General features: G+C 40.4%; 1 protein-coding gene across 1 annotated transcript; it reads left to right on the forward strand.

The window, feature by feature from the left end:
- The first annotated feature begins 7,131 nt into the window (after positions 1 to 7,131).
- Positions 7,132 to 26,487, forward strand: LOC141989532 (inverted formin-2-like). The gene is made up of 15 exons (XM_074956338.1): positions 7,132 to 7,156; positions 8,830 to 8,886; positions 9,243 to 9,758; positions 10,699 to 10,841; positions 11,387 to 11,448; positions 14,460 to 14,562; positions 15,475 to 15,557; positions 16,642 to 16,742; positions 17,501 to 17,571; positions 17,739 to 17,846; positions 20,733 to 20,803; positions 22,315 to 22,432; positions 23,369 to 23,533; positions 24,165 to 24,267; positions 26,158 to 26,487. Exons 3-15 carry the CDS (start codon positions 9,269 to 9,271, stop codon positions 26,382 to 26,384), a joined length of 1,845 nt encoding a protein of 614 aa, XP_074812439.1. The 5' UTR covers positions 7,132 to 7,156; positions 8,830 to 8,886; positions 9,243 to 9,268; the 3' UTR covers positions 26,385 to 26,487.
- Positions 26,488 to 27,417: the final 930 nt, after the last annotated feature.

Here is a 27,417-nt window from a genome sequence, read left to right on the forward strand (position 1 = left end):
CCAATAATAAATCAGCACTATATGAAATCTTGCCTTTTTTTATTGGGTAATAATTCATCAAAAAACAAACTCAGTCATGGAGTATTCTGTGTTCCACCCGCTCTCAGTCACGCTTTGTGTAACGGTGTGAAAAATGGTTTGGTCCCGTCTAGAGCCTTGACTACTATGTGGAAAACTGGGACCTGTAATTTCCCATGAGGGGCTGTAAAAATGGAGGCTGTAGTACAGATAGGGCTCTTGTGTTTTTACAGCCTGCCATGGTATGCGATTACACTTTCGGGAGCAACAATGCAGCTCTACTTTTGTTAAAAAGTGGGTACTAATTTTCCTGGTCTAGACAAGGTACCAGAATTTAAAGACCAACAAAGACGAGCACTTGTAACGTTCTGCAAGCAGATCAGCACATGAAAGAATTCTATACACACATAGTTGTATATAATAGTGCATGATATATCTAGCTATAGAGAGTGATTATACATGTGTGTGGGTGTGTATACACACACACACACACTATCCATATATATTACACACTCACACTTTGATCAGTACTAGTACACAAACTAACTCACAATAGGCTCTTAAATCCTTACAGAGTTTGCCATGAAAATCTTGTATAAAAACGCGGGTAAAACTGCATCATGCAGAGCCAGACAGAATAGAGCAAAACTCCCTAACGATGCCACTGCCTTAGGGCCCAAGTGGGCAAAAGCTCATCGTCTTTAAAATTCAACTGGCTTAGAGAACTTATTGACCAAAGCCTGCAAAGAGACGACCTCAGACACTCAGGGCTTAAAACCAGTAGAAAATATGTAATAATGCTATGATGGTGATAAAACTTTGCACACCATGTGTCAGGATTCTACTGAACATTTGGCGAGTGCTGCCTTGCTGAACCACAAGAAAGAAAAACTCCACAGTGAGCCAGCAAACTACTGCCTCTGGGGGGAGTGGTAACCCCAAAGCTAGATCAATTGCCTTTCAGGAATTAGAGTAGACTTCAAAGGATGTCTCCACAGTGAACTAAATCAGACGCTAAAGTGAGGCATATTGACAACCAGGTTGATGCCACTGAAAGAAAAGTTTTCAAGCTGTTGCTCTCTCATTTCAAACACGCTTCCTATAGAGTTATCAGAATGGTTTGGCCTGTATACACTCCCAGATGAGGAGAGCCAGGGTGGACCTCTGGCTGACAAGGTTTCATTTTCTAGGACAAGCTATACATCAAAAACCTGTTCTGAGAAGATTTTCTCCTGCAGGAGTTGGAGACATTGGGGGAAGGGGAGAACTGTTGTTTCCCTTACATGGCATCCATAATAATCCAGTCAGTCCCTACTGAATTGGTTTGAATATAGTTATTAAGCCCCCTTGGTTGGATGTCTATCTATATTTACCAGTATCTCTTGGAAGTTTGGTATCTTTTGCTGACAACACCTACATACTGATTAAGGCTGGTTTAGCCAATTCTGGGCAAAGAGAACCCTTTACAGGTTTCAGAGTAGCAGCCGTGTTAGTCTGTATCCACAAAAAGAAAAGGAGTACTTGTGGCACCTTAGAGACTAACAAATTTATTTGAGCATAAGCTTTCATGAGCTACAGCTCACTTCCTCGCTGTAGCTCACGAAAGCTTAGGCTCAAATAAATTTGTTAGTCTCTAAGGTGCCACAAGTCCTCCTTTTCTTTTTGCAGAACCCTTTGCAGTTATTTAGCATTCAAAGAGGTCAAACACTTATTTCGGAATGTAGCCTGATTTGAGTGGGTTAGGGCTTAACTACAGGATAAGGCAATTTAGGAAGTCCGATAGAATGATTACAAAATGAAAGTCGTGAATACAGCTGAACTAGGTAGTCTTTTGCCATAGTGACGAATGAACACATACACACACACACACAGAGAGACAAGAAGAATAATGAAGCGAAGCTACAGTTCTTCTAGCTACATTCTTTCCAGATCCCACAGATTTACTTTGAGACATAAGACTAGACCCACTCCCCTGAAATCACTGGATACTCAGGCCCTGATCCTCAGTTTAGATATTTTAGCTCCTAACTTCCACTGAAATCAGTGTGTCCCTTTGATGCATTGTGCCGAGTTATACAGTACCTCTCTGACAATTTTGGGTTAGGGTAAAATCAGTGGAAGTTAAGACCCTAAATACCTTTGAGGATCTGGGCCTCAGTACCTTGCAGGACAGAGCCCCTACTCACTAGGCAAACTCATTGTACCATGCTCTGTACAGCTGTTCCTTTGAGGGCCAATGGATTCCATCAGTGTCTTTCCCCTACTTGCTTTGCCACTTACATGACTAGCACCAGATGCAGGAGCTGCAGAAGAGTTGGTAGCAGTCACAAGTCCAGAGGCCCTTTGAAGAAGGTACTTTAATCCTGAAAATAGTCAGCAGGAAGGTAACACCCAATGAAAAGGAGGAAGGATGAAAAGTTGTGGGGTTTTTACCATGTTCAGTGAGCGCATTTCTTGTGGAAGTTGCCACGCAGCCAGCTCTGGAGATAAAGGCTTCTGCTTCCACAAGGCCACTACAGCATAGGTACAAGTGGTTCAAGTTTTTCCCAACCATCTCATGGACATGCTGTAGCAACCCTAACACTTATAAAGGCGAGAGGGTGGTTTATGTATATTCGGTCCTTGGCCCCTCTGCAAACGTGGGTGTGAGGGAGTGCCAACTGGAATTGTGGGTTTTCAATACATTGTGAGGTCATAAGGGGTCATTATGATCATCAAGCCTGACCTCCTGCATAACAGAGGCCTGGTTTTGTGACATGTATGGCTGTCCACAGAGATCTGGACAAAGACCATAAATTCCTTTCACATATGCCAGACGATAGCAAACTCATAGTAAATCTCTTCAATCACTACCTGTCTGGAGTCCAACAACCATCCTAGAAATTGAAGTGTTTATAATCTGTCACTAAGCCCCTGAGCCATACAGTCCCCAATGAAGTTACTGAAGAATCTTCTTTGTCACAAGCATTAAGAAGTACAGTAGTGTTCTTTATGAATGTGCACAGTACCAAGGCTACCTTATTGGTATATGACAGGTCTCCCAGAACTATGTACGTACTACTCTTGATTTATCTTTCACACTCTTCAGCGCACAGTAGCTCTGTGATAATTCTGGATTAGGGTCATGCAAATTTGCCAAGGCAGGTTTCCCACAGGAAATGGTTTTAAAATAGCTAACTAATAAACTAACAAAAAAACAGGATTATCATGGAAAAGCTGGCAGACCTTAAGGAAAAAAAACTTGTTTTTAAATATGGATTCTAATTTAATCCAGCGCTGATATAACAGAGAAGCAAAGAATGATCGCTCACACGTGGTATAGAATAGAACTTGAACGCCTGTATATCATGAGCAATTACCTTGAATTTATTAGGGCTCTTATAGACAGGCAGCACTCAACAAAAGGAAAGACAATATTACAGCAGATATGCAAAAAGTTAGCATTACCTCTGTCTCCCTTTCTTCTTCCAAGTGTCTCTCATAAAACCTAGACATTATGATAACTAAATCAGAAATAGGTGAGTAACTTAAAATATTGGTAATAAACAACACCATTCACAGGTCCTCTTGTTTTGGTGTCTTAATACAAATTTATTGTTCTAACAATAATAATGTGCGTACAGTCACAAACGGAAGTGTAACTTTAAAGTTGCTGCTGTCTCTTTAAAACCTCTCCAAAACCAGAGCCTAGTGAATCCTTGAAGACCATATAACTTTTCCTGACATTGTTGAGAGAAAAGACTCTTGAAGGTAGGATGTTAAATAGTTTGCTTATTGGATAGGAATTAAGATCCCTGATTTCATTTAAAACTGTGTTTAAGGTTTTCTTGAACATCTTTATAAAGATCTCAAACAATAATGGGAAGACAAAAAAATTGTGAAATCACAAAAATTAACATCGCTTTACCAAATCCTTGAGACAAGCAAAATACTAAATACCTATTGTAACAATGTTGCTCATTGTGAGACAATCAGAAGTATGTACTCTCCAATGATTGGAAACCTGCTATATATGCGATTGATTAGCTTCCTGTCTGGTTTATTTATATATCTTATATTTATATTTAGTTGGCTTCTATTTACTTAGTGAACAAGTCATTTTATTGCATTTCCAGAATAACTGATTTAAGTCCTACAATAGTTATATATTTCACATTTAAAACTAATACATTTGGATTCACTTTACTTTCAAATCAGCTTTTAAGATAAAGCTTCTGAGCTAGTATGTCTGCAAAAAAGGAAATGTCAGGTTTTTGAAGTGTCTCTATTCAGCAGATGAATGGGCTCTCAAATATCCACTACAGATAATGAGGTCTGACATGATAATGTAGCTACCTATCTTCAACAACTCTAGGAACTGAAAACTGAGCTGTGCAAAGACTCTCAGAAGTTAGAGGTAAAACAAACTTTTAAAAAAAAAATCTAACCTTTTAAAAAGTAAGAATTTAAATCCTAACTTGGGGAAATTGTGTGCTTCTACATCACATGTTTTCAGTCCATTGGTAAAATAGATGTATGTGAAAGAGATACACAGCTTGCATTCTGTCATACAGACATCAGTAACTCTCCTAGGATTAGGTTAATTTAGCAGCGCATTGAAAAGAAATAGCCATGATATTGGCAGTTGTAGGTAAATTTACTTTAACTGGATTATCTCAGTTAGGATATCCTATTTCAATCAAGCTCTGGCTCCTTGCCTCTATGCATGCTAATATAATTGCTATTCCTTAGCTACTAACCAATTTATTTGAGCATAAGCTTTTGTGAGCTACAGCTCACTTCATCGGATGCATACTGTGGAAAATACAGAAGACGTTTTTATGCACACAAACCATGAAAAAATGGGTGATCATCACTACAAAAGGTTTTCTCCCCTCCCACCCCACTCTCCTGCTGGTAATAGCTTATGTAAAATGATCACTCTCCTTACAATGTGTAGGAAAAAACAAGGGGAAATAGGTTACCTTGCATAATGACTTAGCCACTCCCAGTCTCTATTCAAGCCTAAGTTAATTGTATCCAATTTGCAAATGAATTCCAATTCAGCAGTCTCTCGCTGGAGTCTGGATTTGAAGTTTTTTTTGTTCTAATATCGCAACTTTCATGTCTGTAAGCGCGTGACCAGAGAGATTGAAGTGTTCTCCGACTGGTTTATGAATGTTATCAGATGTCAAGAATTATAACATTCATAAACCAGTCGGAGAACATAGCAAGCCAGTCCTTGCTCTGTTTATTAAGGTATAGCTAAGATGATTTAATTAGAATGATATGAGGGCTCCTCTTAAATGCTCAAAGATAGTGGATTTTGTATGTAAAGATGCAGATATTCTAATAGTAAGAATCTTCTTGTGCAGCTTTTCTTTAAATATTCCCGCAGGCTCATTTGAACACTAACTGCAATGCAAGCTAAAGTGCCCTTTAAATGATAATACTAAACTCTTAAACTGTCTAACAGCATGGATTTCTCTAGAGCTTCTTAAAGTACAATCTATGGTGGAACTTTGTTATAAACCCCTTTATCATTCAAAGCATATTAACTATAAGTGTACATAATTTATATTCATATTTAAACAGTTTTTTTTTAAAAAGTTGCTCTACTTGTATAAGAATCCTACAGTAATCACTTAAAACAGTTCTCTGAAAAAAAAAAAGCTTCCTAATTAAGTCCATTACTGATTCCACCAATAGCATAATTAGCACGCATAAGCACTAGAAGTTTAGTATGATTATTTCTAATATGATATTTATCATCTCGTTTTAGTCTCAACACTTATAACACCAATAGGATTATTTCTCATTAAGATAGCTCACAGTAATAAAATCCTCACTTACCCTGCTAGAGTAATTACAAACATCTGCACAACTTTAATACAAAGATTGTAAGATCCTAAAGGGGATACATTAAGTCGCTTGAATAAAAGAAATCAAAATCTATTTTACCTTTGGGAAAGCATTAGTGATTATTTGTACAAAAATCATTATGGAAAGTCACGGTGAGAGATTTCAAGTAGACAGCAGATATAAATAATGCTCATTTGCTATTTTAGGTCTGTAGCTGTTGCCTATCTTAACCAAACTAAATTTTGAAGTGATTCTATTTCATACCTAAATCAAATGTAACTTGGACTGATTTGATGCTTTTGCTGGTTTCTAATGAAAAGATCTTGTTCATAAATTAAGATTAAAAACCACAAGCCAACAGTTTTACCACTTTCTTTTAACCTTGGTGCCGTTGTTCCAAAGTTTACTGTGAAGATATTATAAGATCAGTGAACACATTGTCATCAGTATAAAAGGTACTGGCTTTTTAGGATGAGAGTTGATTTGGGTTACTGTAGAATTGTTCGGGCAGTAGTATAGGACTAGGAACCGGTAAATTTCTGGGTTCTAATCCTAACTCTATCATTGACTTTGTGTATCCCTTTGCAAATCACTTTTCAAATTAATTAATTAATGTTAATCCAGAACTTTGGAAATACAAAGCATTATATAAATACTAAGTCTTCAGTCCAACAAACATGCCTGAGAAGAACTCTACTCATAGTGTCATTAAAGTCAATGGTGCTACTCACATGTATGTTAAGCCCGTGCGTGATCAGAGCCGTTGTTATTGCTGCTACATAAATTATTTAAAGGAGTAGATGTTTACCTGCAATCCTTAGAGAAGTCTTCCCACTGTCTGTAGATCTTTGCTTCCTTGCCATTTGAAGTGCAATAGGCAGTGTTTCCACCTGCTTTCCTCTTGAGGTTAGTGATGAAGAGGACTGGTAAAGTTTGTTATAAAATGTCAGTAGGTAGCCAAGGAAACTAGGAAGCATCTCCACACCTTTTTTCTTTTTTTTGTCTTAGGCAATTCTTAATGCCCTCTCCCTACCCCACCTGTGGCCTTCCCACATCTTTTCACAGAATGTTTGCAAGGCAGTAGGCGTTGTCTCTCCACCACTTTCATGTTAGTGGCTTACCACGGGGGACACTCAAATGTTCTGCTAGATAGCTATAACGTTGTTTCATATATTCCCTCCAGTCTCCCATTGAGACAGCTGTGTTTTCTAGGTGAGGGAGGCAACAGGGATCAGTGGATAGGCCACTAGACTGGGAGTCAGGAGACCAGAAGTCTACTTCCATTCTGCCACCTCAAGTAAGCCACTTATCTTTCTGTCCATTTTCGCCATCTATGAAAAGAAATTAATGTTACTCAGCCATCTCTTGTACAATGGTTTGAGATATATGGAGGAAAGGCTTATATAAGAGCAGTATTATTGTTTAGATGTGGTAGACTGCCTTACATCTCCATGGGTAAGTCCATTGTCTGATCAGATATTATTAGTACCCGATGTAGACCAAATGATATAACAATAAGCCCATAGGGTTTTCAAAAGCAAAATGTCCTTTAGATATTGATCTCATAGACTAGTATTAGAGGGGTAGCCGTGTTAGTCTGTATCCACAAAAACAATGAGGAATCCAGTGGCACCTTAGAGACTAACAAATTTATTTGGGCATAAGCTTTCATGGGTAAAAAAATCCACTTCTTCAGATGCATAAGCTAGTATCTTTCACAGAAGTTTAAGGTGCCAGCAAACTTCCTTTCCCAGGCATCCTAGCAGCTTTTTGATCAGTGGTAGTGGTAATGGAAAGTGTGAAATGACATTTACTTTATGCTAGTCACAGAAATGGATGCCACTTTAAAAAAAATCATTACTAAAGGATTGGACCACGTGCTCTGGGAGACCACCGTGCTATAAGCAGTGAGAAATTAGGTCCTAGTCCTACAATCCATGGGGGCACAAAGGGCTGCTGGTTTCCCTGAGACCTCTTTCAATTTGTCCATCTCTGCAACTTCTCCTAACTAGCTCCTATACAGGTCCTATATCAGGTTCTTCCTTGCAATTGTCTTGCTAGCAAGGGATCCTTCTGATCATCTTCCCATTCATTCCACACTTCCAATAAAATATGGTGGGGGGAAGTTCACAGGGACTTCATTTGACCAGGCATTCAGAACTTGAACCTGAGCTTGCAAACACTTATGCCTGTGAGAAATTCCACTGAATTCAATGGGACTACTCACTCATATAAAGCTAGGCATGTGTATGCGAGTTTTCTGGATTGGGACCCCTGTTTAAAGCTGCACTAGCCTTGTTCATTTCTCCAACCTTAGCCACTATGTTGCTAATTAGCTAGTCACTGAGTGTAGGAAACAGTAATATTTTCTGGCCTGTTGACAGTTCTAGTTTTTAAGGCATACTGACACAACCACCTCTTTGAAACACTGAGGAATGTGTTGTGATGTGGTTGGATCAGCATGGCTACTATAAAGGAGAACTATGCCTCTCCAACCTATTAATATTCTCTGGGAGAATCCATAGAGTAGTGAGTGAGGGAGAAGCACTGGATATGATTTAGCTGAACTTTCAAAAAGCCTTTGAGGAGATCCCATGCAAGAGACTATGAAGGAAACTAACCAATTGCAGGGTGAGAGGTAAAGATCTATCCTGAATTAAAAATTGGTTGAGAGAAAAAACAAAAAGTAGGAATAAATGGCTAATTTTCAAGCTCATCTGCAGTTTACTCATGCCATGTGTAGGCTTCTAGGGCAATGAGCCAGCCCAGTCAAATAACCCTGGCCTATCCCCAGGTGTAGACTATTTACTCATATTACCTACAGCTTCTTTCAGGGGCCTCTCATTTCTGAAATCTAAGTAATTTCAGTGGCAATACTTAGGATCCTTGGATCTCAGGCCTAGGTGACCCATTCTAGGTGTGGCTTCCCCTGGGTTCCATCAGATTTCTGTCTGGTCTTTTCCCTCACAGGTGAATGATTCTGGGAAGAGAGAAGTGGCTGAGACTGGCTTCCTCTCAGTCTTTGAAGTAGGTGAAACAGTCTAATGAATGTATGAGTGATAGGGAAAGAGAGCAACAAGGGAAGTAGAGTGATTGTTTCCCATTAACTAGTACCTGCTTCTTGTTGCAAGGGTGGGGATACAGTGGAGACAGTGCATGGGTTTGTGGTCTGGGCTTTGCTCTCATTATTGCTGGGTTATTCCCTGACATGGACATGTTAAAACCATGTTTAAAATAGAATTTGCTTCTGCAAAGCAGATTTAAACATCACCAGGTGAAATATTTCAAGTAAGGCCTGATCCTTTTGTGTTTCCGGATGGAATTTTGCACTAACTGTCAGTACTGGAGAATTTTGCTAATCCATAGGCCTTATTATTTTGTAGAATAAGAAAACAGCATTGAGGAAGCCATGGAGGGACTTCCAGCACACAAGAAATGTCCAAATAGTAACAAGATGGCACAAAAGAGATTGGTGCAAAAAGTGAACGAGTGTATTCAAGTTGACATGGACTTAGAAGAGGAGTCCCTCAGTGCAGATCAGAACACTGCTACAACTATCTGCCCTCCAGAAACACCAACCCTTTCACGGCAGCCACTAAGAACTTCAGAGAACTCTCTATCTTCCCAGCTACTGGCCTGTTCAGCACTGCCAAGGCAGTGTGCGCCTCCACTTCCTGCTCTGCCACCATCCCTCCTGCCCCCGCCACTCCCTCTGTGGCCTTGCGTTGGGCGAAGTATGGGACCCATGCCACCCTCTTATCCCCCATCATGCACTAATGCTGCATGTGATGGTGCTTCTTCTGGACATGAAAACCAGCCTTGTCCTAAGAAGGCAAAGACACCAACATTACGAATGAAGCCATTTGACTGGCAGAAGCTTCCCTTGGATGTGGTGAGAGGTAAGGGCTTGTAATGCTGCATTCATGTACTTACTTTACCACTCTTTAAGAAAAATGTCACCACCAAAGGTTAGGCCCTGATCACCGCAAGCTGCTTCATGTGGGTGGCTCCTTACACCTGTTCTGAGTCCCCATCTGCCCGGAAGCAAGCATCCCACTGCACGGTGGGGCTTGAGAAACTGGGCTTTTAGTTAGTAGAAATATTTGCTTGAGTCAGAGGCCTTGTGGGAGAAGCACAGGACTGGGAGTCATAAGATCTGTATTCTGTTTCCGGTTCAGCTAAGTGAGAACACTTTGACATGTCACTCAACGCCCCCCGCCTCAGTATCTCATCTATAAAATGGGGTTAATACAGAGACTTTACTAATTCAATGTACTATAAATTCAGTTAAAGAGCACAATAATGCTTTAGCAATGAACTTCACCAATGTGTGGTGTTGGGTTTTGTTTTGTTTTTTAAACTGGTGTTCTGATATTATTATTTGTTGTTGTTATTATTATTATTATTTTATTTATTGATGGAAGCAGCAAAACAGATCTCGCACTGCCAGAAAACATCAGTCACCAGCCCATTTCCAGGATTGTTTATGCAGCCTTGGGAGTCCTTAAGTATTTTAGGCAGAGATGTTAATCTAATTTGAGCTCAATGTCCTGTGTGTGCACACTGCTATTCTGCAATATGTAGCTGCTCAGATAGAGTAAACAGAGGTTAGTAGAATCCATTTAGCTCGGCTGCTGTCTTTAGTTCATTTAATTACAAATGGCTGTAGTTTTCCTGATTTAATTCGCCTTCAAACTTTTGGGATATTGTCTGTGGGAACTGCCGCTCTTCGATAATTTCCCAGTGTTTCCCTTCTAGTAAGTAGTATTGCTTTGAACGTGATGTGCTGAGTTTTTAGATGTCTCTGTAGTCCCAGTCTTATTACCTTGTCTTTTTCAGAAAGTCACTCCATGTGGGCTTCAGTGACCAGCAGCAGCGATGACGTTATAGAGCCTGATTACACAAGCATAGAGCAACTCTTCTGTGTTTCACAAACAAGCCCCAAGGAGACAGCAGTACCCAAAATAAAGGAACCAAAAGAGGTACTTGAGCATGCCTCACTTCTGGCTATGGCAAAGATCATGGAAATGGCTTTCTTAAAATGAAAGACTTTTATTTTTGGTTGTCTCCTGCATTTTTATACCATAGTTGACTCTTTATTCTTATTAGCCTTTCATAATGCAGTAAGATGCCAGGGATATATTCCCACCCCATGCCTTTGATAGCATGTGGCTTATGCTTTTAGGGTACATGATGGACAGCTTTACAGTAAACAATATTTCATCAGCGCCAGTGAAGGTTAGATGCAGTCTTGTGGGTGGGTAGTGGGTGGAAATCAGGCACGCTAGGGTACTCTGCCGCCTTACAGTCTTTGGACAAATGACTTCACCTTTCTGTGCCTCAGTTTCTCTAGCTATAAGCAGGAGATGATACTTGCACTCCTTTGTGAATTGCTTTGAGCTTAACTTATGAAAAGTGCCATCTAAGTAATATAAACCTGATACGCTAAAATCAAAAAGCCCTTGCCTATATTTTATTAAAATCAAGGAAAATGTTTCTTCTCATCTGATTGCATTTTTTAACACAGATCACATTTATAGATATGAAGAAAAGCCTTCTCTTGAACATATTTTTGAAGCAATTTAAATGGTAAGATTTGATGAGTACCTCATTGTTTGAATAAAATACAACAATGGCATGCAAATCAATTCAACAGAAATATTTTAGATCTGCTAAAATATCTTTAACAGGGAGTCAAAATGTGTTTTCTTTTAAAACAGTAAGATATACCTGGCAATATATTCCTGGACCAAGTCCCAGATTGTGCTATAGGACCTAAGGGTGAATGGGCTAAGCATCCAGACAGGGAATATTGATACATAATAACAAAGCAATCTTTCAGATTGGCGCATCTGCTGGGCATTAGTGACATAAATGTTAATTGCTGACATCAAATGTGCATGGAGATTCCTGACTGGAAGTTCTAAATCCATTCAATAATTTAAAGAAACACTTCAAGTAATTTAGACCCAAAATATAGTCAGTGTCTTGAGTCATCTTTTCTTTCAAGAGGAAAATACCCTACTAATTAATAATGTTGTCAAAATCATGGGCTGAATTAGCCCATGGGATGGTGCGAAGGGGAGGAGATCGCAGCAGGACCTTGGCCAAATCTCTTCCACAGAGATTTCCCCACATGATCACATGGTGAAGGTGTACTTTTTCCCCCCACACACACATACCCACCATGTAACAGGACATCTCCACTGGAGCCATGCTGCCATGTACTCCCGCCTGGGCATGGCTGCTCCAGGACCCACCTTTAAGAGGAAATCCATACCTTGGAAGGAATGTCCCGGAAAAGATAGGTCAGCCCCAGCCTGTACTAACTTAGTATAAATGCTGCTTTCTGTGTGGGATATAGGGGCGGAAGGATGGAGAGAATGGTATGTAGCCCATCCAGTCACTGCTTCCTCCCTCTGCATGGACCCCTAAATGTAGAGAGAGGCCCACGTGGGATCAGAGAGAGATTGGAATGGTGTTGCAGAGCTGGCTGAGCCTGCCCTTCCATTTGTGAGTGATGAGATCTATGTAAGCGTGACCTCCTCTGCTCTCAGCTTGGTGGTCATGCTCCATCCCAATTAGTATAGCAGCTGTGGTTTTGCAGAACCAACACCAGAATCTTTTTGATTCATGTCAAATGTATCTTGTTTCACCAAGTTTGGGACAGCAGGGAGAGGTCATGAGGGGGTTTGGATAAAACATTCTGGTTTGCGCCCAACCCAAACTAGTGACATGTCTTCATTACAACAGGAAGAGAGTTGTCTTTTGCTTTGACTTCTCTGAAAGGTGGGGCGGGAGGGAGGAAGGGGAGAGGAGGAAGCTGGGGGGATGAGAATCTTTCCTTATGATACTGGAAACTCAACCAAACTAAAAACGGAGCCCTTTTGGTTCAGTGTGCAAGCCAAGTGAAGTTCAAAATGTTGCCAAGAAACATAAACAAACAGCGACAACTACATTAGGCTTCTAAAATTCTTCCCATTTTAATAATCGAAGGGATATGGACAAATGGAAGGTTTGCCTTTTGCACAAGCTGAAAAAATGGATGGTCATAAGGCTCATTAAGTAACTTTAGGAATGGTTCCCAGTGAATAGACGTCATTTGAGGTGACTATGGTCTGCTTGAGCATAAGCTTTCGTGAGCTACAGCTCACTTCATTGGATGCATGTGGAAATTTCATACTGTGGAAAGTGTAGAAGATCTTTTTATATACACACAAAGCATGAAAAAATACCTCCTCCCACCCCACTCTCCTGCTGGTAATAGCTTATCTAAAGTGACCACTCTCCTTACAATGCGTATGATAATCAAGGTGGGCCATTTCCAGCACAAATCCAGGGTTTAACACGAACGTCTGAGGGGGGGGTGGGTAGGAAAATACAAGGGGAAATAGGTTACCTTGCATAATGACTTAGCCACTCCCAGTCTCTATTCAAGCCTAAGTTAATTGTATCCAGTTTGCAAATGAATTCCAATTCAGCAGTCTCTCACTGGAGTCTGGATTTGAAGTTTTTTTGTTTTAATATTGCAACCTTTAGGTCCGAGATCGAGTGACCAGAGAGATTGAAGTGTTCTCCGACTGGTTTATGAATGTTATAATTCTTGACATCTGATTTGTGTCCATTTATTCTTTTACGTAGAGACTGTCCAGTTTGACCAATGTACATGGCAGAGGGGCATTGCTGGCACATGATGGCATATATCACATTGGTGGATGTGCAGGTGAACGAGCCTCTGATAGTGTGGCTGATGTCATTAGGCCCTATGATGGTGTCCCCTGAATAGATATGTGGACACAGTTGGCAAGGGGCTTTGTTGCAAGGATAGGTTCCTGGGTTAGTGGTTCTGTTGTGTGGTGTGTGGTTGCTGGTGAGTATTCGCTTCAGGTTGGGGGGCTGTCTGTAGGCAAGGACTGGCCTGTCTCCCAAGATTTGTGAGAGTGTTGGGTCATCCTTCAGGATAGGTTGTAGATCCTTAACAATGCGTTGGAGGGGTTTTAGTTGGGGGCTGAAGGTGATGGCTAGTGGAGATCTGTTATTTTCTTTGTTAGGCCTGTCCTGTAGTAGGTGACTTCTGGGAACTCTTCTGGCTCTGTCCATCTGTTTCTTCACTTCCGCAGGTGGGTATTGTAGTTGTAGTTCACTCCGATGAAGTGAGCTGTAGCTCACGAAAGCTCATGCTCAAATAAATTGGTTAGTCTCTAAGGTGCCACAAGTCCTCCTTTTCTTTTTGTGGATACAGACTAACACGGCTGCTACTCTGAAACCTATGGTCTGCTTGTTGAGCCTGTATCTGTATGTGACTGAGTGATAGTAGGAGCTGCAGATGAACAATTCTTCCTTTCTCTTTTTTTTTTTTTTTTTTTTTTTAAGATTTGTTTCTAACCTGTCTTGACGGTTTCTCTCTTAGTATCATCCTATTTTTCTAGCACACCTATGATCCTAGAAATAAAGGTAGGTAAACACAGTAGAGGGGAAAAAGCAGTAACTTCCACTTGACCGTGATCCATTACTGATGCAATGTTAGCTGCAGAATCAGTTCCTCTTATTTTTGGCATGTTACTCCTAGTTCTCCTGCAGCTTTTAAGTCTTTCCTGCAGCTCGAATGAGGAGGTTGCTGACATGATTGAGAAAGGGGACAGGACCAAGTTTGATGCTGACACTCTGAAGCAGCTGATTAAGCTACTGCCTGAAAAGCATGAGGTATTGACACTATTTATTCATTCTTACATGTCTACAGTGTGCCTGGTTCTGTATAAAATACAGACGAAATCCCAGTCCCAGCTCTTAAGAGCTCACATTGTATGGGACAGATTCTGCAACTGGATCCAAGGGTGCTCTAAGAGGTAATGTGTCTTCCCATCTGGAGCTGATTGCAGGATCTGGCACTGAGACAAAGATTAGACAACATCACGCTGGGAGGTTCAGAGTGGATATCATTTTAAACACTGGGTTTAGCACAGTGGTCCTTTTAAATTGGCTGGGTGGTAGTCTAATGTTAAAATATGTTAGCACAGTGGTTTTCAACCTTTTTTTCATTTGCAGACCCCTAAAATTTTTTGAATGGAGGTGCAGACCTCTTTGGGAATCTTAGACATAGTCTGCAGACCACAGGTTGAAAACTTTTTGTTCTTTGGTAATGACCCCTTAGACATAGTCTGCAGACCCCCAGGCGTTCATGGACCACAGGTTAAAAACTACCGTGTTAACATATATAGGCTTCTCTAAAGAAGCCAGATTTCCAGATGTACTTCAGTAATAAGGAGGAAACTTTTAAGTTCAGAAGTGGCTGCCTAACTTGGGTGTATATTAATATTAATTTGTCTGGTGATAGATCCTCAGGACCCCCCCCCACCAGGTCACAGACCAGGACCCCATTGTGCTGGGTGCCGTACAAACACAGAACAAAAAGATTGTAAGCTCTTTAGAGCAGAGACCATCTATGAATTTGCACTCACAAAACAGTCCTTGCATGCCCAATTGCCCACCTTGTCCATGTAAATACTCATTGACATGTGCAGCATTAGGCGGTCGCTTTTGAAAAGTGGGCTGTGTGAGTATGGAATGCAATTACCAAATGCAATTATTAGTGTTAATGGATTTATTCCTTGTTAGATAGAGAGCCTGAAATCCTGCAAAGAAAAAGCAAAACTAGCAAATGCAGACCAATTTTATCTCCTCCTCCTTGGGATTGCTAGGTAAGGGAAATCTTCAGATTTCAACCTGTGTGTGTGTGTGTGTGAGAGAGAGAGAGAGTTCTTTCTCTCTCTCAACATGGATCCTCCCTGGGGACTAAACCCACAACACTAGATTCCTGTGCCTCTCCTGCTTAATCTTAAGTAGCAACTCCTCTATTTGCAGCTGTAATAGACTCCTTTCTTCTGTGCACCAGCCACTGTCAGGGGTCACATAATAAACACTAAATAGTGGATTATGTATGTGCCAGGCAGTATTTGACCAGAGGAGCAACCTTCCTGAATTAACTGGGCAGACTGGCAAATGTACAATCATCTTTGTACTATTTATGAGAACACTGTGACATGTAAATTGTAGTGGTATTCTACAAAAAATCTGAAGGTTTGACTATTCTGCATTCACAGAGAGACTGTTTTTAACATTCTGCAAAATGCTGCAGAAATTTATATCTGTCTCAAACTGCATTTACTGCTTTAAAATAACCCTTTTAAAATGCTTTCTTGCTATTCTAACATTTGTATACATTACTGTGGATCATTGTGCATCACTGAGAAAGATTCAGGATTTCCATGCAGGCAAATACTGCCTCTCATTTCAGAGGAGAAGTACAAACCCTAGCCAAAGCTATATAACAGGAAGCAGTGTGGTTTAGTAGACTGGGTCTCGGGAAACATGAGTTCTATTCCCATCTCTGCCACTTGCCTTCTGGGTGACCTTGGGCAAGTCATTTCACCTCCGTATGCTTCAGTTTCCCCATTTGTAAAGCACGTTGAGATCTACTGATGGAAAGTGCTAGGTATTATTATTTTATTACCATAATTGCAATGATGTGTTTTTTCTTGCGTAGGTTGCAATATGATGTTGCCTACGTGGGTGTTCTGGTGCTAGGGGGCATGTTTATAGGACACTTGTCTAAATGTCTCAGAGAAGGTTTGATTTATTTGTAATCTAATCCAATGAGGGAAATATCTCACGTGGTGGCATTAAGAGAACAAGATAACACTGCTGAACTAAGACCAGTGCAAATGTGTTGCTGTCATGCTAGACATGCTTCAGCTTATTTCTTGCATTGACTTTCTCTTTTAGCTACCAGTTGCGAATTGAATGTATGCTGTTATGTGAAGAGACAAGCAGTCTATTGGATTCGCTATGGCCCGAAGCACACATGATCAGGAGAGCCTGTGAAAGTAAGAGGGATGCAATTGTATCACTGCTTTGGCCTCAGAGCCAAGTGAAAACTCACTGTTAGTTGAAATGAAATGACACCTACAACCTAGGCTGGATGAGTCTCTTCATTATCTGAACAGGAAGCTCTGTGGGAGCACTAGCCACAGATTTCCCATTTCTGGAATATTTGATGCAGAACTGCAATTTGTACAGTTCAGCTGTGAGACGGCACACACAGAATGGGGGAATGCTTCTAGCAGATTGTGAGTAAAATATAGGTGTGCTGACTAACTCCCTACCAAAGATCTCCACTAGTGAGGGGGAAGGTCCCAAATTCTACATATAGACCACTTGGTTTTTGTTTTAATCTAGGCTTATTTTTGTGTGTACTCTTTTTTAAACCATTGGGAACATGCACAGCAAAACACCTGATGATGACCCTTTTGGCCTAATCCACTTCAGAAATTGTTCAAGCAGTTCTTCCTACTATTGATCAATTTATACACAGACATATTCTAAACATAAAGGGAAGATCAACTTTCCACACAACTATACAGTCCAAGCCTACTAGGGCCACTTTTATTCAACTTATTTATTCCTGTTTCTTTTTGTACTGGACAAACAAATCCTATGCCTGGCATGTTTCCAAAGCCATAAAAATACTGGCCCTGCCTACTCTGAGAAAAGTCCTTAAGGCAAGCCCTATTTAAACTTCAGGAAAATCCAATTTCCAGGTCTTCACTGAATTTATTTAAATCATCCATTTTAATTTTTTTAGCTCTTCTTACCAGTCACCGGCTGCCCATTTTCTGTCAGTTGATTCTTAAAGTTGGAAATTTTCTGAACTATGTAAGTAAGGCTTTTTAAAATCATTACATTTTTATAGATGGTAAAATATCATTTCAATCCAGTCTCCTGTGTATGTGTAAAATAAAAATAACAAAAATTGAATAATGGAGCTTTATTTATTTTAAGCTGAAACAAGGATTTTATTTTATTTTATCTATCTTTTTTAGGGGCGTCACACTGGAGATGCTGGTGGTTTTAAAATTAACGCTTTGCTCAAACTAACTGAAACCAAAGCAAACCAAACTCATATTACTCTGCTCCACCATATTTTGGAGGTACCGCTGCAGTTTCTTACTGGGAAGTTAGTCTTGCATGTAACATATTTTCAGATGTACATTCAGCTAATGTTAATGTGCTCTAATTTAAAATGTACCTCATTTACATTTTAAGATCTGCCCCTGTACCTGTTGAAGACAGTGGGAGCTTTGCCACTGATATCAGTGAGGACAGGATCAGATCCATATACAGTGATGTCTAAATTATACCGAGGTCCTGTTCTTGACTTAATGTATAAATGGCCATACTGAGTCAGACTATCTAGCCCAGAATGCTGTTGTATGACAGTGGCCAGTGCCAGATGCTTCAGAGGGAATTAACAGAACAGGGGAATTTATCAAGTGATCCAGCCTCTGTTGTCCAATGCCAGCTTCTGGTAGTCAGAGGCTTGGGGACCTACCGGAACATAGGGTTGCATCCCTGACCATATTGGCTAATAGCCATTGATGGACCCATCCTCCATGAACTTATCTAGTTCTTTTTTGAACCCACTTATATTTTTGGCCTTCACAACATCCCCTAGCAATGAGTTCTACAGGCTGATTGTACGCTGTGTGATGAGGTACTTCCTTGTTTGTTTTAAACCTGCTGCCTATTAATTTAATTGGGTGACCCCTGGTTTTCATGTGAAGGGGTAAATAACACTTTCACTTTCTCCACCCATTCATGATTTTGTAGACCTCTTTAATCCGCCCCTGACTAAGGGGCAATATTTTGGGTTTTGTGGGGCCCCTGAGCCAGAGCAAGTGGGGGCCCCTGAGCCAGAGCAAGTGGGGGCCCCTCCCCACCCCTTCCGCTTGCAGTCGCCCCCTCTCCCCCCGCGCTCTCCTGCTGGGGAGTGGAGGCTTGCAGGAGTACCAGATGGGCAGAGTGGAGCAAGCCCCCGTGCCCCGATCCCACTCCCCGGCTGGAGCGCTGGGTGGGCGGAGTTAGGCAAGCCCCCATCCCTCAAACCTGCTCCCTGGCAGCAGTGCCAGTGGATGGGTGGAGTGAGGCAAGCCCCCATGTCTCAATCCTGCTCCCTGGCAGGAGTGCTGGATGGGTGGAGCTGTCAGGTGCAGGTGCACCCATTTTTCTGGGGGGCCCCCAATTGGCCAGGGTGCCTGGGCACGGGCCCCATTGGCCCAATGGCTAATTTGCCACTGCCCTTAGTCGTCTCCCTTTTTCTTATCTGAACAGACCCAGGTTTTTAAACTCTCTTCATATGGAAGCTGTTTCGTGCCCTTAAACATTTTTGTTGCCCTTCTCTGTACCTTTTCCAATTCCAATATCTCTGTTGTTGTTGAAATGGGGTGACCAAAACGGCCCACAGCATTCAAGGCATGGGTGTGTCATAGATTTATATAGTGGGTTTTATGATCTTTTCTCTTATTTTCTATCCCTTTCCTAATGGTTCCCAACATTGTTAGCTTTTTCTACTGCTGCTGCACATTGAGCAGATGTTTTCAGAGAACCACCACAATGACTCCAAGATCTTTCTTGAATGGTAACAGCTAATTTAGACTCCATCATTCTGTATGTATAGTTGGGATTATGTTTGCCACTATGCATTACTTTGAATTTATCAGCTTTGAATTTCATCTGCCATTTGATTGCCCAGTCACACAGTTTTGTAAGATCCCTTGATAACTCTCCATAGTCAGCTTTGGACTTAACTATCTTGAGTAATTTTGTATCATGTGGAAACTTTGCCACTTTTTTACCCCTTTTCCCAGATCATTTATGAGCATGTTGAACAGCTTTGCTTCCAGTACAGATCCCTGGGGTGGGGGGACCCTGCTAATTACTTTCTGAAAACTGATGATTTATTCCTACCCTTTGTTTCCTATCTTTTAACCAGTTACTGACACATGAGAGGACCTTCCCTCTTATCCCGTGAGTGCTTAATTTGCTTGAGACCCTTTGGTGTGAGACCTTGTCAAGGCTTTCTGAAAGTCTAAGTACACTATATCCACTGGATCACCCTTGACCACATGCTTGTTGACCCACCCAAAGACTTCTAATTTTCTTGGAGGCATGATTTCCATTAATAAAAGCTTTTTTAATGTAATATCTCCTAGCTGCTCCTTTTGTCTCCTCCTATCTTTGCACCTTCATTCATGCTATTCCCATGCTGGGCCAATCTGCCAAATTAAATGAATTTTCTGTCCTCTATTAGTGAGAGACAAGAGGTCAGGTTCTTGCATCGCACGGGCCGGCTGGTGTACGTTGGCCACAAACCCTGGTGAGCACCACCCCAGTAAAAGGTGATTCTGCAAGTGGCGTAGAGCTGGAACAGAGGCTTGCATGGCCTGCATTCTCTCTGGTGCTGGCAAGGCAGGAAAAGGGGGTGTGGTTAGAAGAAAGGTGTCTTCAGGATGTTTCCTTTGCCGTGCCATTCCTGGGTTGTATTTTTTTGTCCCCTTGTAGGTGTAATAGGCCAGCGCAAATCAGCACAGTCATCAGGTTGCTTTGTCGACACAGTGTAAATGGAGAGCATCTATAGGAACACACTGGGGTCAGAGCAATTCAAAGGAAACTTTACTCACACACCTCTGATTTGACTTCTGTGCATTTTGGCCCTGCCCAAGAATCTGTTTCAAGAAGAGTTTCTTGTTAGGTATGTGGAGGGTCTAGCATGTAGCACTTACTATAAGATGCAGCATTTACCCTATATGTACCAATTATCAGATTTCAACATAGTAGAGTCAGATAAACTGATACTCCCCACGTGTACAATGTGTATGAGACTATTTAAGTCAATGGAGTAATAACAGGGCTAAACTTACCACAATACCTGTAAACCGTACTTTCTTAGTTCTCACTTTTTAAAATTAAGCGTCTCGGTGCCCACATGAGTAAGGAAATGCACTATACAAAATAAACAAATTTCACTTACATTTTAGGAAATCGAAAAAAACCATGCAGATCTACTACAGCTTCCCAGTGACCTTGAATGTGTTTCAAAGGCAGCAGGGTATGACTTTTTTTTTTTTTTTTTTTTTTTTTTTTTTTAAATCTTTAAGGGTGGGATCCACAAAAGTACTTAGGCACATAAACCCCAGACTTAAGTGCCTAAAATAGGCACTTAAGTCCCAGTTTTGGCTCTACTGAAATCCATAAAACTCCTGTCGAAGCCTGTAACCACCTAAACTTGCTCTGAGTCTATGTTTCCAGAGTCAGAGGTCCTGAGGTGCCTATAGTTCTGCCTCTGAGCATGTGCATTGCTGCAGACTGCCTAATTGCTCAGAGTGATTTCACAAACCAGTGGAAGCTGGGCATTCAGCTGCATAAGTCATATGCAAGGCCTGATCTGACCAGTGTGCATGCTCAGAGGCATCCTGCTGGATCAGGTCCGATTCAAAATCTGGCTAGATGAGGAGCCGCTGCCCTCTGCCTTATAACTTTGTAGCTCAGTGGTTGCAGCACTTTGCCAGGGATATGGGAAAGCCAGGTTCCATTTCCCCCTTCTCTGGCAGAGATGGAGAAAGGATGTGAACAAGAGGTTCCCACCTCTCAAGAGCAGTGCTCTAACCACTGAGCTATGGGATATTCTGGGGTAGGGCTCCCTCAGTTTCTCCTGCTAAAGCTATTCCACTATGGATAAATAATGAAAGAAAGACAGGACCCAGGGTCTCCCACCTTTTAGGGGGGTGACCATAATCACTGGACTACAGAGTCATTTTGTTTCTCTCTTTTGCCTAATGACTAAGTATTTATCCACAGAGGAACACAGTCATTGAGGGAACACCACATCAGAATTAACATTATAACTAGTGCTGATTTATGCTATATGCATTCACAAAAACTCTGTGGTATTCTAGGAGTCTGTTTTCCTTGCAGCTAGTCACTGAGAGAAACTGTAAATCTGAAGATGGACTCTCATGGTCAAGCAGTTGCTAAATTAAATGCAAAGAGCGTATTTTTAAGAAAATAGGTAGCATTTTGGCTTTAACTTAAATTCTGAAGAAGTAGCTTGCTAATGCTGTTGGAAGGTAAAAGTATAAATATTCCATTACCTAAAGTTCAAATATGAGTATTAGTATAAACATGCTCATCATATATTTATGAATGTAATGGTACTGGGGTTACGCCACTCCCTGAGAATTTTCAAAACAAATTTTCAAACCAAAAACCCTGTTGATTTAAATAGATATCCAAGTTTTTATCTGTAAATATGAAAGGGGGGGGTGGCTTTAATGCCGCTTTAGCGGTTTACATTTGGATGTACAGTATAATTCGGCCTCACATTATCAGGATACAATGCTTTGCCTACCATGAAGGGATAATCAGAAACTGGAAAGTATGTTTGGGCCCCTATGCTGCTGCCACATATGCTTTTTGAGGTTCCCCATGAGCACAGAAGTCCACCCACTGGTATGCTATTGCAGGACTGGGATTTTACATCCTTCCTCTGTTAACAAACCAGGCTAGTCATTATATTGTTTGCAATCCTCTTGGTTTACTACCTTCCTGTGGAATTTTCAGAACCAACTTTGAAGTTATGAAGGCAGAGGCAGATGCCCATTTAAAGAAACTTTTGAAAATTGAGCATAACATGTCATCAATAGATGATTTAAAAGCACAGTATGGAAAATCTATTCAAGTAAGTAACATGGGTCTGATCCATCTCATGCTTCCCTCTTCCAAGATGTCCTATATCTCTAGGAGGTCACAAACAGGTCAGAAAAAGGGGTGTGCCTTAATTCCTAGATGGGAGGAGGGTCCTGAACCCTTTTTCAGAGTTCATGTGCAGTCACAGTATGGAAATGGTTGAGAACCACTGGTCCATTTAATCCCCCCACCCCAAAAAAGCTAAAATTAAGCTTAGGATTCTATAGTACACAGATGTACCACTGCGGCATGACATCTTCTAGAAATGCCAAGGAGTTATTTGTGTTTTTTACTTGAAAAACTGTTCACATTCCTGAAGAACAGCAAGGTTCTTTTGTATCCATTTATAAGCATTGATTATCACGGGTCCAGTCTTACTCTGCTTAACTTAACATAACAGGATCAGGCCCTTCCTATGTTTAGAAAGTAGGTGCATCTTAAACAAAACTAAACCCTTGTGTATGTATTGCATATCTCCAAAGTAAATAATTCACTATCACACCATCCTTCAGAGTCTGTCATATTATGAAGAGATACTCTTAAAGCAGGGTAATATTAATTAAGGGCAAGGAGGCAGTCATGTTCCTCACAAATCTTCTGCTTAGCCATGTAATGCTGGCCATGAACGCCAAGTGATCATGTTGTGACAGTGACAATACATGATGTGTTGCAGGTAGGTAGGGTTCCTCAATAGTAACATACTTTTGAGGAAAACAACAATTACAAGTAAAGTAGCATACTGTAACCAGTTTTAACTTTCCATTAATTACTGTGTTTCCAAAGCAAGCAGTACTTAGAGTTCTGTCTGATTGTCTAAAAGCTATTGCACTGATTTGTTAACTACTTTGCCCCTCCCCTTGAGACTTCAGGGTAATTGAGATGCATGTTGCTTTTAACTTGAACAAATTGCATTGTAAATATGTCTCAGGACCATATAAACCTTTCAAAAGAACTGGAAGAGGAACTTGGCACCATTGCAAAGAAGAAGGCAGAACTTGCGGATTACCTCTGTGAAGATCGAAATAAATTGTCATTAGAAGATGTGTTTAACACAATGAAAACCTTCAGGAATTTATTTATCAAGGCACTAAAGGTGGTTTACACTTGTGAATAATTAGGGCTAGATTGTGATTTGAACTTATCACCCATGCATGGAAGTGTGAATTCCCCTTCTCTTCTAAGCCCCTTTACACAGATATATGGGCTACCCAGACCTTGGATCTGAGTACATAGGAGTCAGTGGGGCTGTTCACCTGCTTGTGTCCCTCCCCCCCCCCCAACCCCTTCCCAGCAGGTGTCCAGAGAATGGTTGAACAAACTAATACAAAAATCCATTATTTGTAACAAAGAATTAAGGACACTCCAATCTCTTGGGCTCTACTTAAAATGACTGGCTGGCCTCAGTGAAGTAAAAGCTAGTGATGTGTAAAAGTGAGTAAGCAAAACTGATACATTTTTAGAAGGGAGTGAAGATCATACTGAATAGCAAGCCTCAAAACATGGTAGGCAAGGCCTACCAGGTGTTTACTCTGAAGAGCCTTCATTCTACCACTCATCCCACAGCCCAGAATCTGAGTGACTGAGTCACAGCAGTGGGTATCAAGTGAAGAAGCGTGTTTGGAATAGCTTTTGCTTATAACTGCAAATATCTGCATCAGCTCTTCTCCAGTTACCTTTTCTCTTAGATGTTTTATTTAACATTCTATCTGGATGTTTGTATGTAGGAAAACCAAGAAAGGAAAGAACAAGCTACAAAAGCAGAGAAAAGAAAGAAATTGCTTGAAGAGGAGGAAGCTAAGCGTCAAAAAGGAGAATATGGAAAGATCAGTAAGTCTCACAAATGTATTTTGAAATTATTTGCTACTTTTAAAGAGAATGTATGTCTATATAGATGTGGATGATCTGATTTGTGACTGAAAAAGCGTTGGTTAATTTTCTAAGTTCTTGGCATACTTATTCCATCAGATATGAGAGAAATTTTAAAAAATACTAATTTTGAAGCCCTTTTTTTCACACAAGGATGATAAAAATGTACACACCTCTTTTCTTTTTCCCCTCACAATGGGGCTCGAGCTGAAAATAATCACTCACAGTAAACAATGCATTAGCAGAAATAGAGGCTAATTTAAGTTTGGAGGCTTCTGATTTCTTTGCGTTTCTTTTAATGCTCGTTTGCATCTTTTTAGGATATGACTCCATTAAGGAATATTTGAAACTAAGCTGTGGTGGGCAAAGCACATGTTACTCTTCCCCTTCTCCTCCCTTTTTCTGTCCTGATTAGGGCTTTGATTCAGTAAATGCTTAAAATTAAGCACATGCTTTGCTGAATAGGAACTGGATGAGTTGTGTTCTTAAAGTTAAGCATGCACCTAAGGGATATGCATTTTTAGTGTAAATGTGTACATGTGTAAATTTAAAATTCCATTTATATTTTAAGTTCACATTACATGAAGGTTTGTGCCAGTAAATCTGATCACTTGATTGTTCAGAGATTGAATGTAAAAGGAGCATTAGCACAGCTGAACGGGATTCATGTAAATGACTGGATGGTCTCACACAAATATTTTGCATTTTTCAACAAGCTCGAAGTAAGAATCTGTGGCCAAAAAAGCTCAAATCTTCTTTAGCCCTATTTGTTTTAACATCTATTCCAGTTATTGATCTTTAGAAACTTCTAAAGAAAAATCTGAATGTTGATAACCAACCACAAGAGGGCCAAGATTGTCATTGGACAGACTGTATTTCCAATGTGTTGTCATTAGCACATAACAGTACATTTAATGTAAACTTATATTTAATGTAGTCTTACTAATTAGAATCTACATTTTAGTGTAAATACAAAATAATTTAATATATTGGAAAGTTACTTAAATATAAAATTAAGAGTGAAATTTACCCCCCATGCAGAGAAACAGCACAAGGCCCTTCACCATTTAAGCTTTCCAAATTGGGTTTAAGAAGGACTCAAGCGGTGTTGACCCACTGCATCAGGGTGAATCCCATCCTATATGGGTATAACTCAAATGTGAGTTGGGAATCTGGACTGAAGTTTCTTCCTCAATATTTATTGCAGAAAACTGTGTGCCTAGCTGCTTCAGCACTTGTGGCCATTCTTAGCTGCAATTTCTATTCACATTGAGTTTTATTAAAGTAAGCTTGGGGACTATCAGCTCTGATAAAGTTAGAACCTGGGTGTTTTGTCTTATTTAAGCTCCCCTGAAAATTCCCATCCTATGTATACAACTCAGACATTTTTAGAATCATGGTAATGGTGTTTTAGGTTTTTTGTTTTGTTTTTAAGTAGATGAACTAGATTTCCGTTTTTAAGGAAGAAAAACTGGATGGCAATGGATTAAGTGAAGTCCTATTAGCATGTATGGACCAGATTCTTAGGCCTTGATCCAGCAGAGAGTTAAGCACATGCTTAATTTTGCTCAGTGAGTAGTTCTATTGGAGTAATTGAGACTATTCATATTGTATAACGTTAATTAAGTGCATAAATCTTTGCAGGATTGGAACCTTAATCTTTGATTTACTGACACGAATGACTGTCACAAGTTCCTTCAAGCCAATATCTGGTTTCTGTATCTGTGCATATAATTGAGGATCACATATCTGCGGATGACAGATGGGCTCTTAGCTGTAGCTGTCTCTCAGGATTTCAGAGCACACGGCATCAAAGTATTTTGATATGTATTATAATCTCATTCTTTATAGTTCAAAAAGGAGATGTGAGACCAGAAGCATGTGTCCCTGATGCCTTATTAGCAGATATAAGGGAAGGCTTTCAGCTATGGAAAACTACTAGGAACAAGTCTAAGCCAGAAATTGTTCCCAAAACCTCACCTACTGAAACTGGTAAGAGCACAGATCCAACTGCACCTGCAATGTGGCTACAACTATTAAACTCTAGTCTTCCATTAAACAATGCTAAAAAGATATAGGTTAGGATTTTCAAAGAAGCCCAAGGGAGTTAGGAAGCTAGGTCCCATTGAATTTCAAAGGAATTTAGGTACCTAGCTCCTTTAGGCTACTATTGAAACCTCAGACATAAGAGATTATCTGCATTATTTTTGATGCTTTATAATGGACAAGAGATTATTTCTCTACTGCTTCATTTTTCTTTAGCTTCTGTTATGTCAGCTTCCATTACCTGAAGTTACCAGACAGTTACATTGTTGAAGTGCATCACACCAGCTTGCTTCAAGAAACTAGTCTATATATTATGTGTGTGAGATGCTGAAATATTTGTTTTGCTCTAGTTAATCAAGTGAGAAATATGAGCTTATTTTAATGCAAACATGCATATATACACTTTCCTATTAGTTAGAATTTTATATGAACTAATTTAATTACATGTCTTGTGTCATGGTTCCTTCCCCACTCTGAACTCTAGGGTACAGATGTGGGGACCTGCATGAAAGACCCCCAAGCTTATTCTTACCAGCTTAGGTTAAAAGCTGCCACCACCAAAGTGTTACACAAAGAACAGGAAAAGTGCCCACTTGGAAACTTCTTTCCCCCCAAAAAATATCCCCCCAAGCACTACACCCCCTTTCCTGGGGAAGGCTTGATAAAAATCTTCACCAATTTGCATAGGTGAACACAGACCCAAACCCTTGGATCTTAAGAACAATGAAAAAGCAATCAGGTTCTTAAAAGAAGAATTTTACTTAAAGAAAAAGTAAAAACATCACCTCTGTAAAATCAGGATGGTAAATACCTTATAGGGTAATCAGATTCAAAACATAGAGAATCCCTCTAGGCAAAACCTTAAGTTACAAAAACAGGAATATACATTCCATTCCGCACAACTTATTTTATCAGCCATTTAAACAAAACAGAATCTAACGCATATCTAACTAGATTGCTTACTGACTTTTTACAGGAGTTCTGACCTGCATTCCTGCTCTGGTCCCGGCAAAAGCATCACACAGACAAACAAGACCTTTGTTTCTCCTCTCCCCCCTCACCCCC

The sequence above is a fragment of the Natator depressus genome, chromosome 6 (genome assembly GCF_965152275.1).
Source record: "Natator depressus isolate rNatDep1 chromosome 6, rNatDep2.hap1, whole genome shotgun sequence".
In the NCBI taxonomy this organism is placed as follows: Eukaryota; Metazoa; Chordata; order Testudines; family Cheloniidae; genus Natator; species Natator depressus.

Coding starts and splice junctions, on each gene's coding strand:
- LOC141989532 (XM_074956338.1), top strand. CDS start 9,269: ATGGAGGGACTTCCAGCACACAAGAAATGTCCAAATAGTAACAAGATG. Junction 11,449..14,459: donor TTTTTGAAGCAATTTAAATG/GTAAGATTTGAT, acceptor TCTTTCCTGCAG/CTCGAATGAGGAGGTTGCTG. Junction 15,558..16,641: donor CTCCTCCTTGGGATTGCTAG/GTAAGGGAAATC, acceptor TTTCTCTTTTAG/CTACCAGTTGCGAATTGAAT.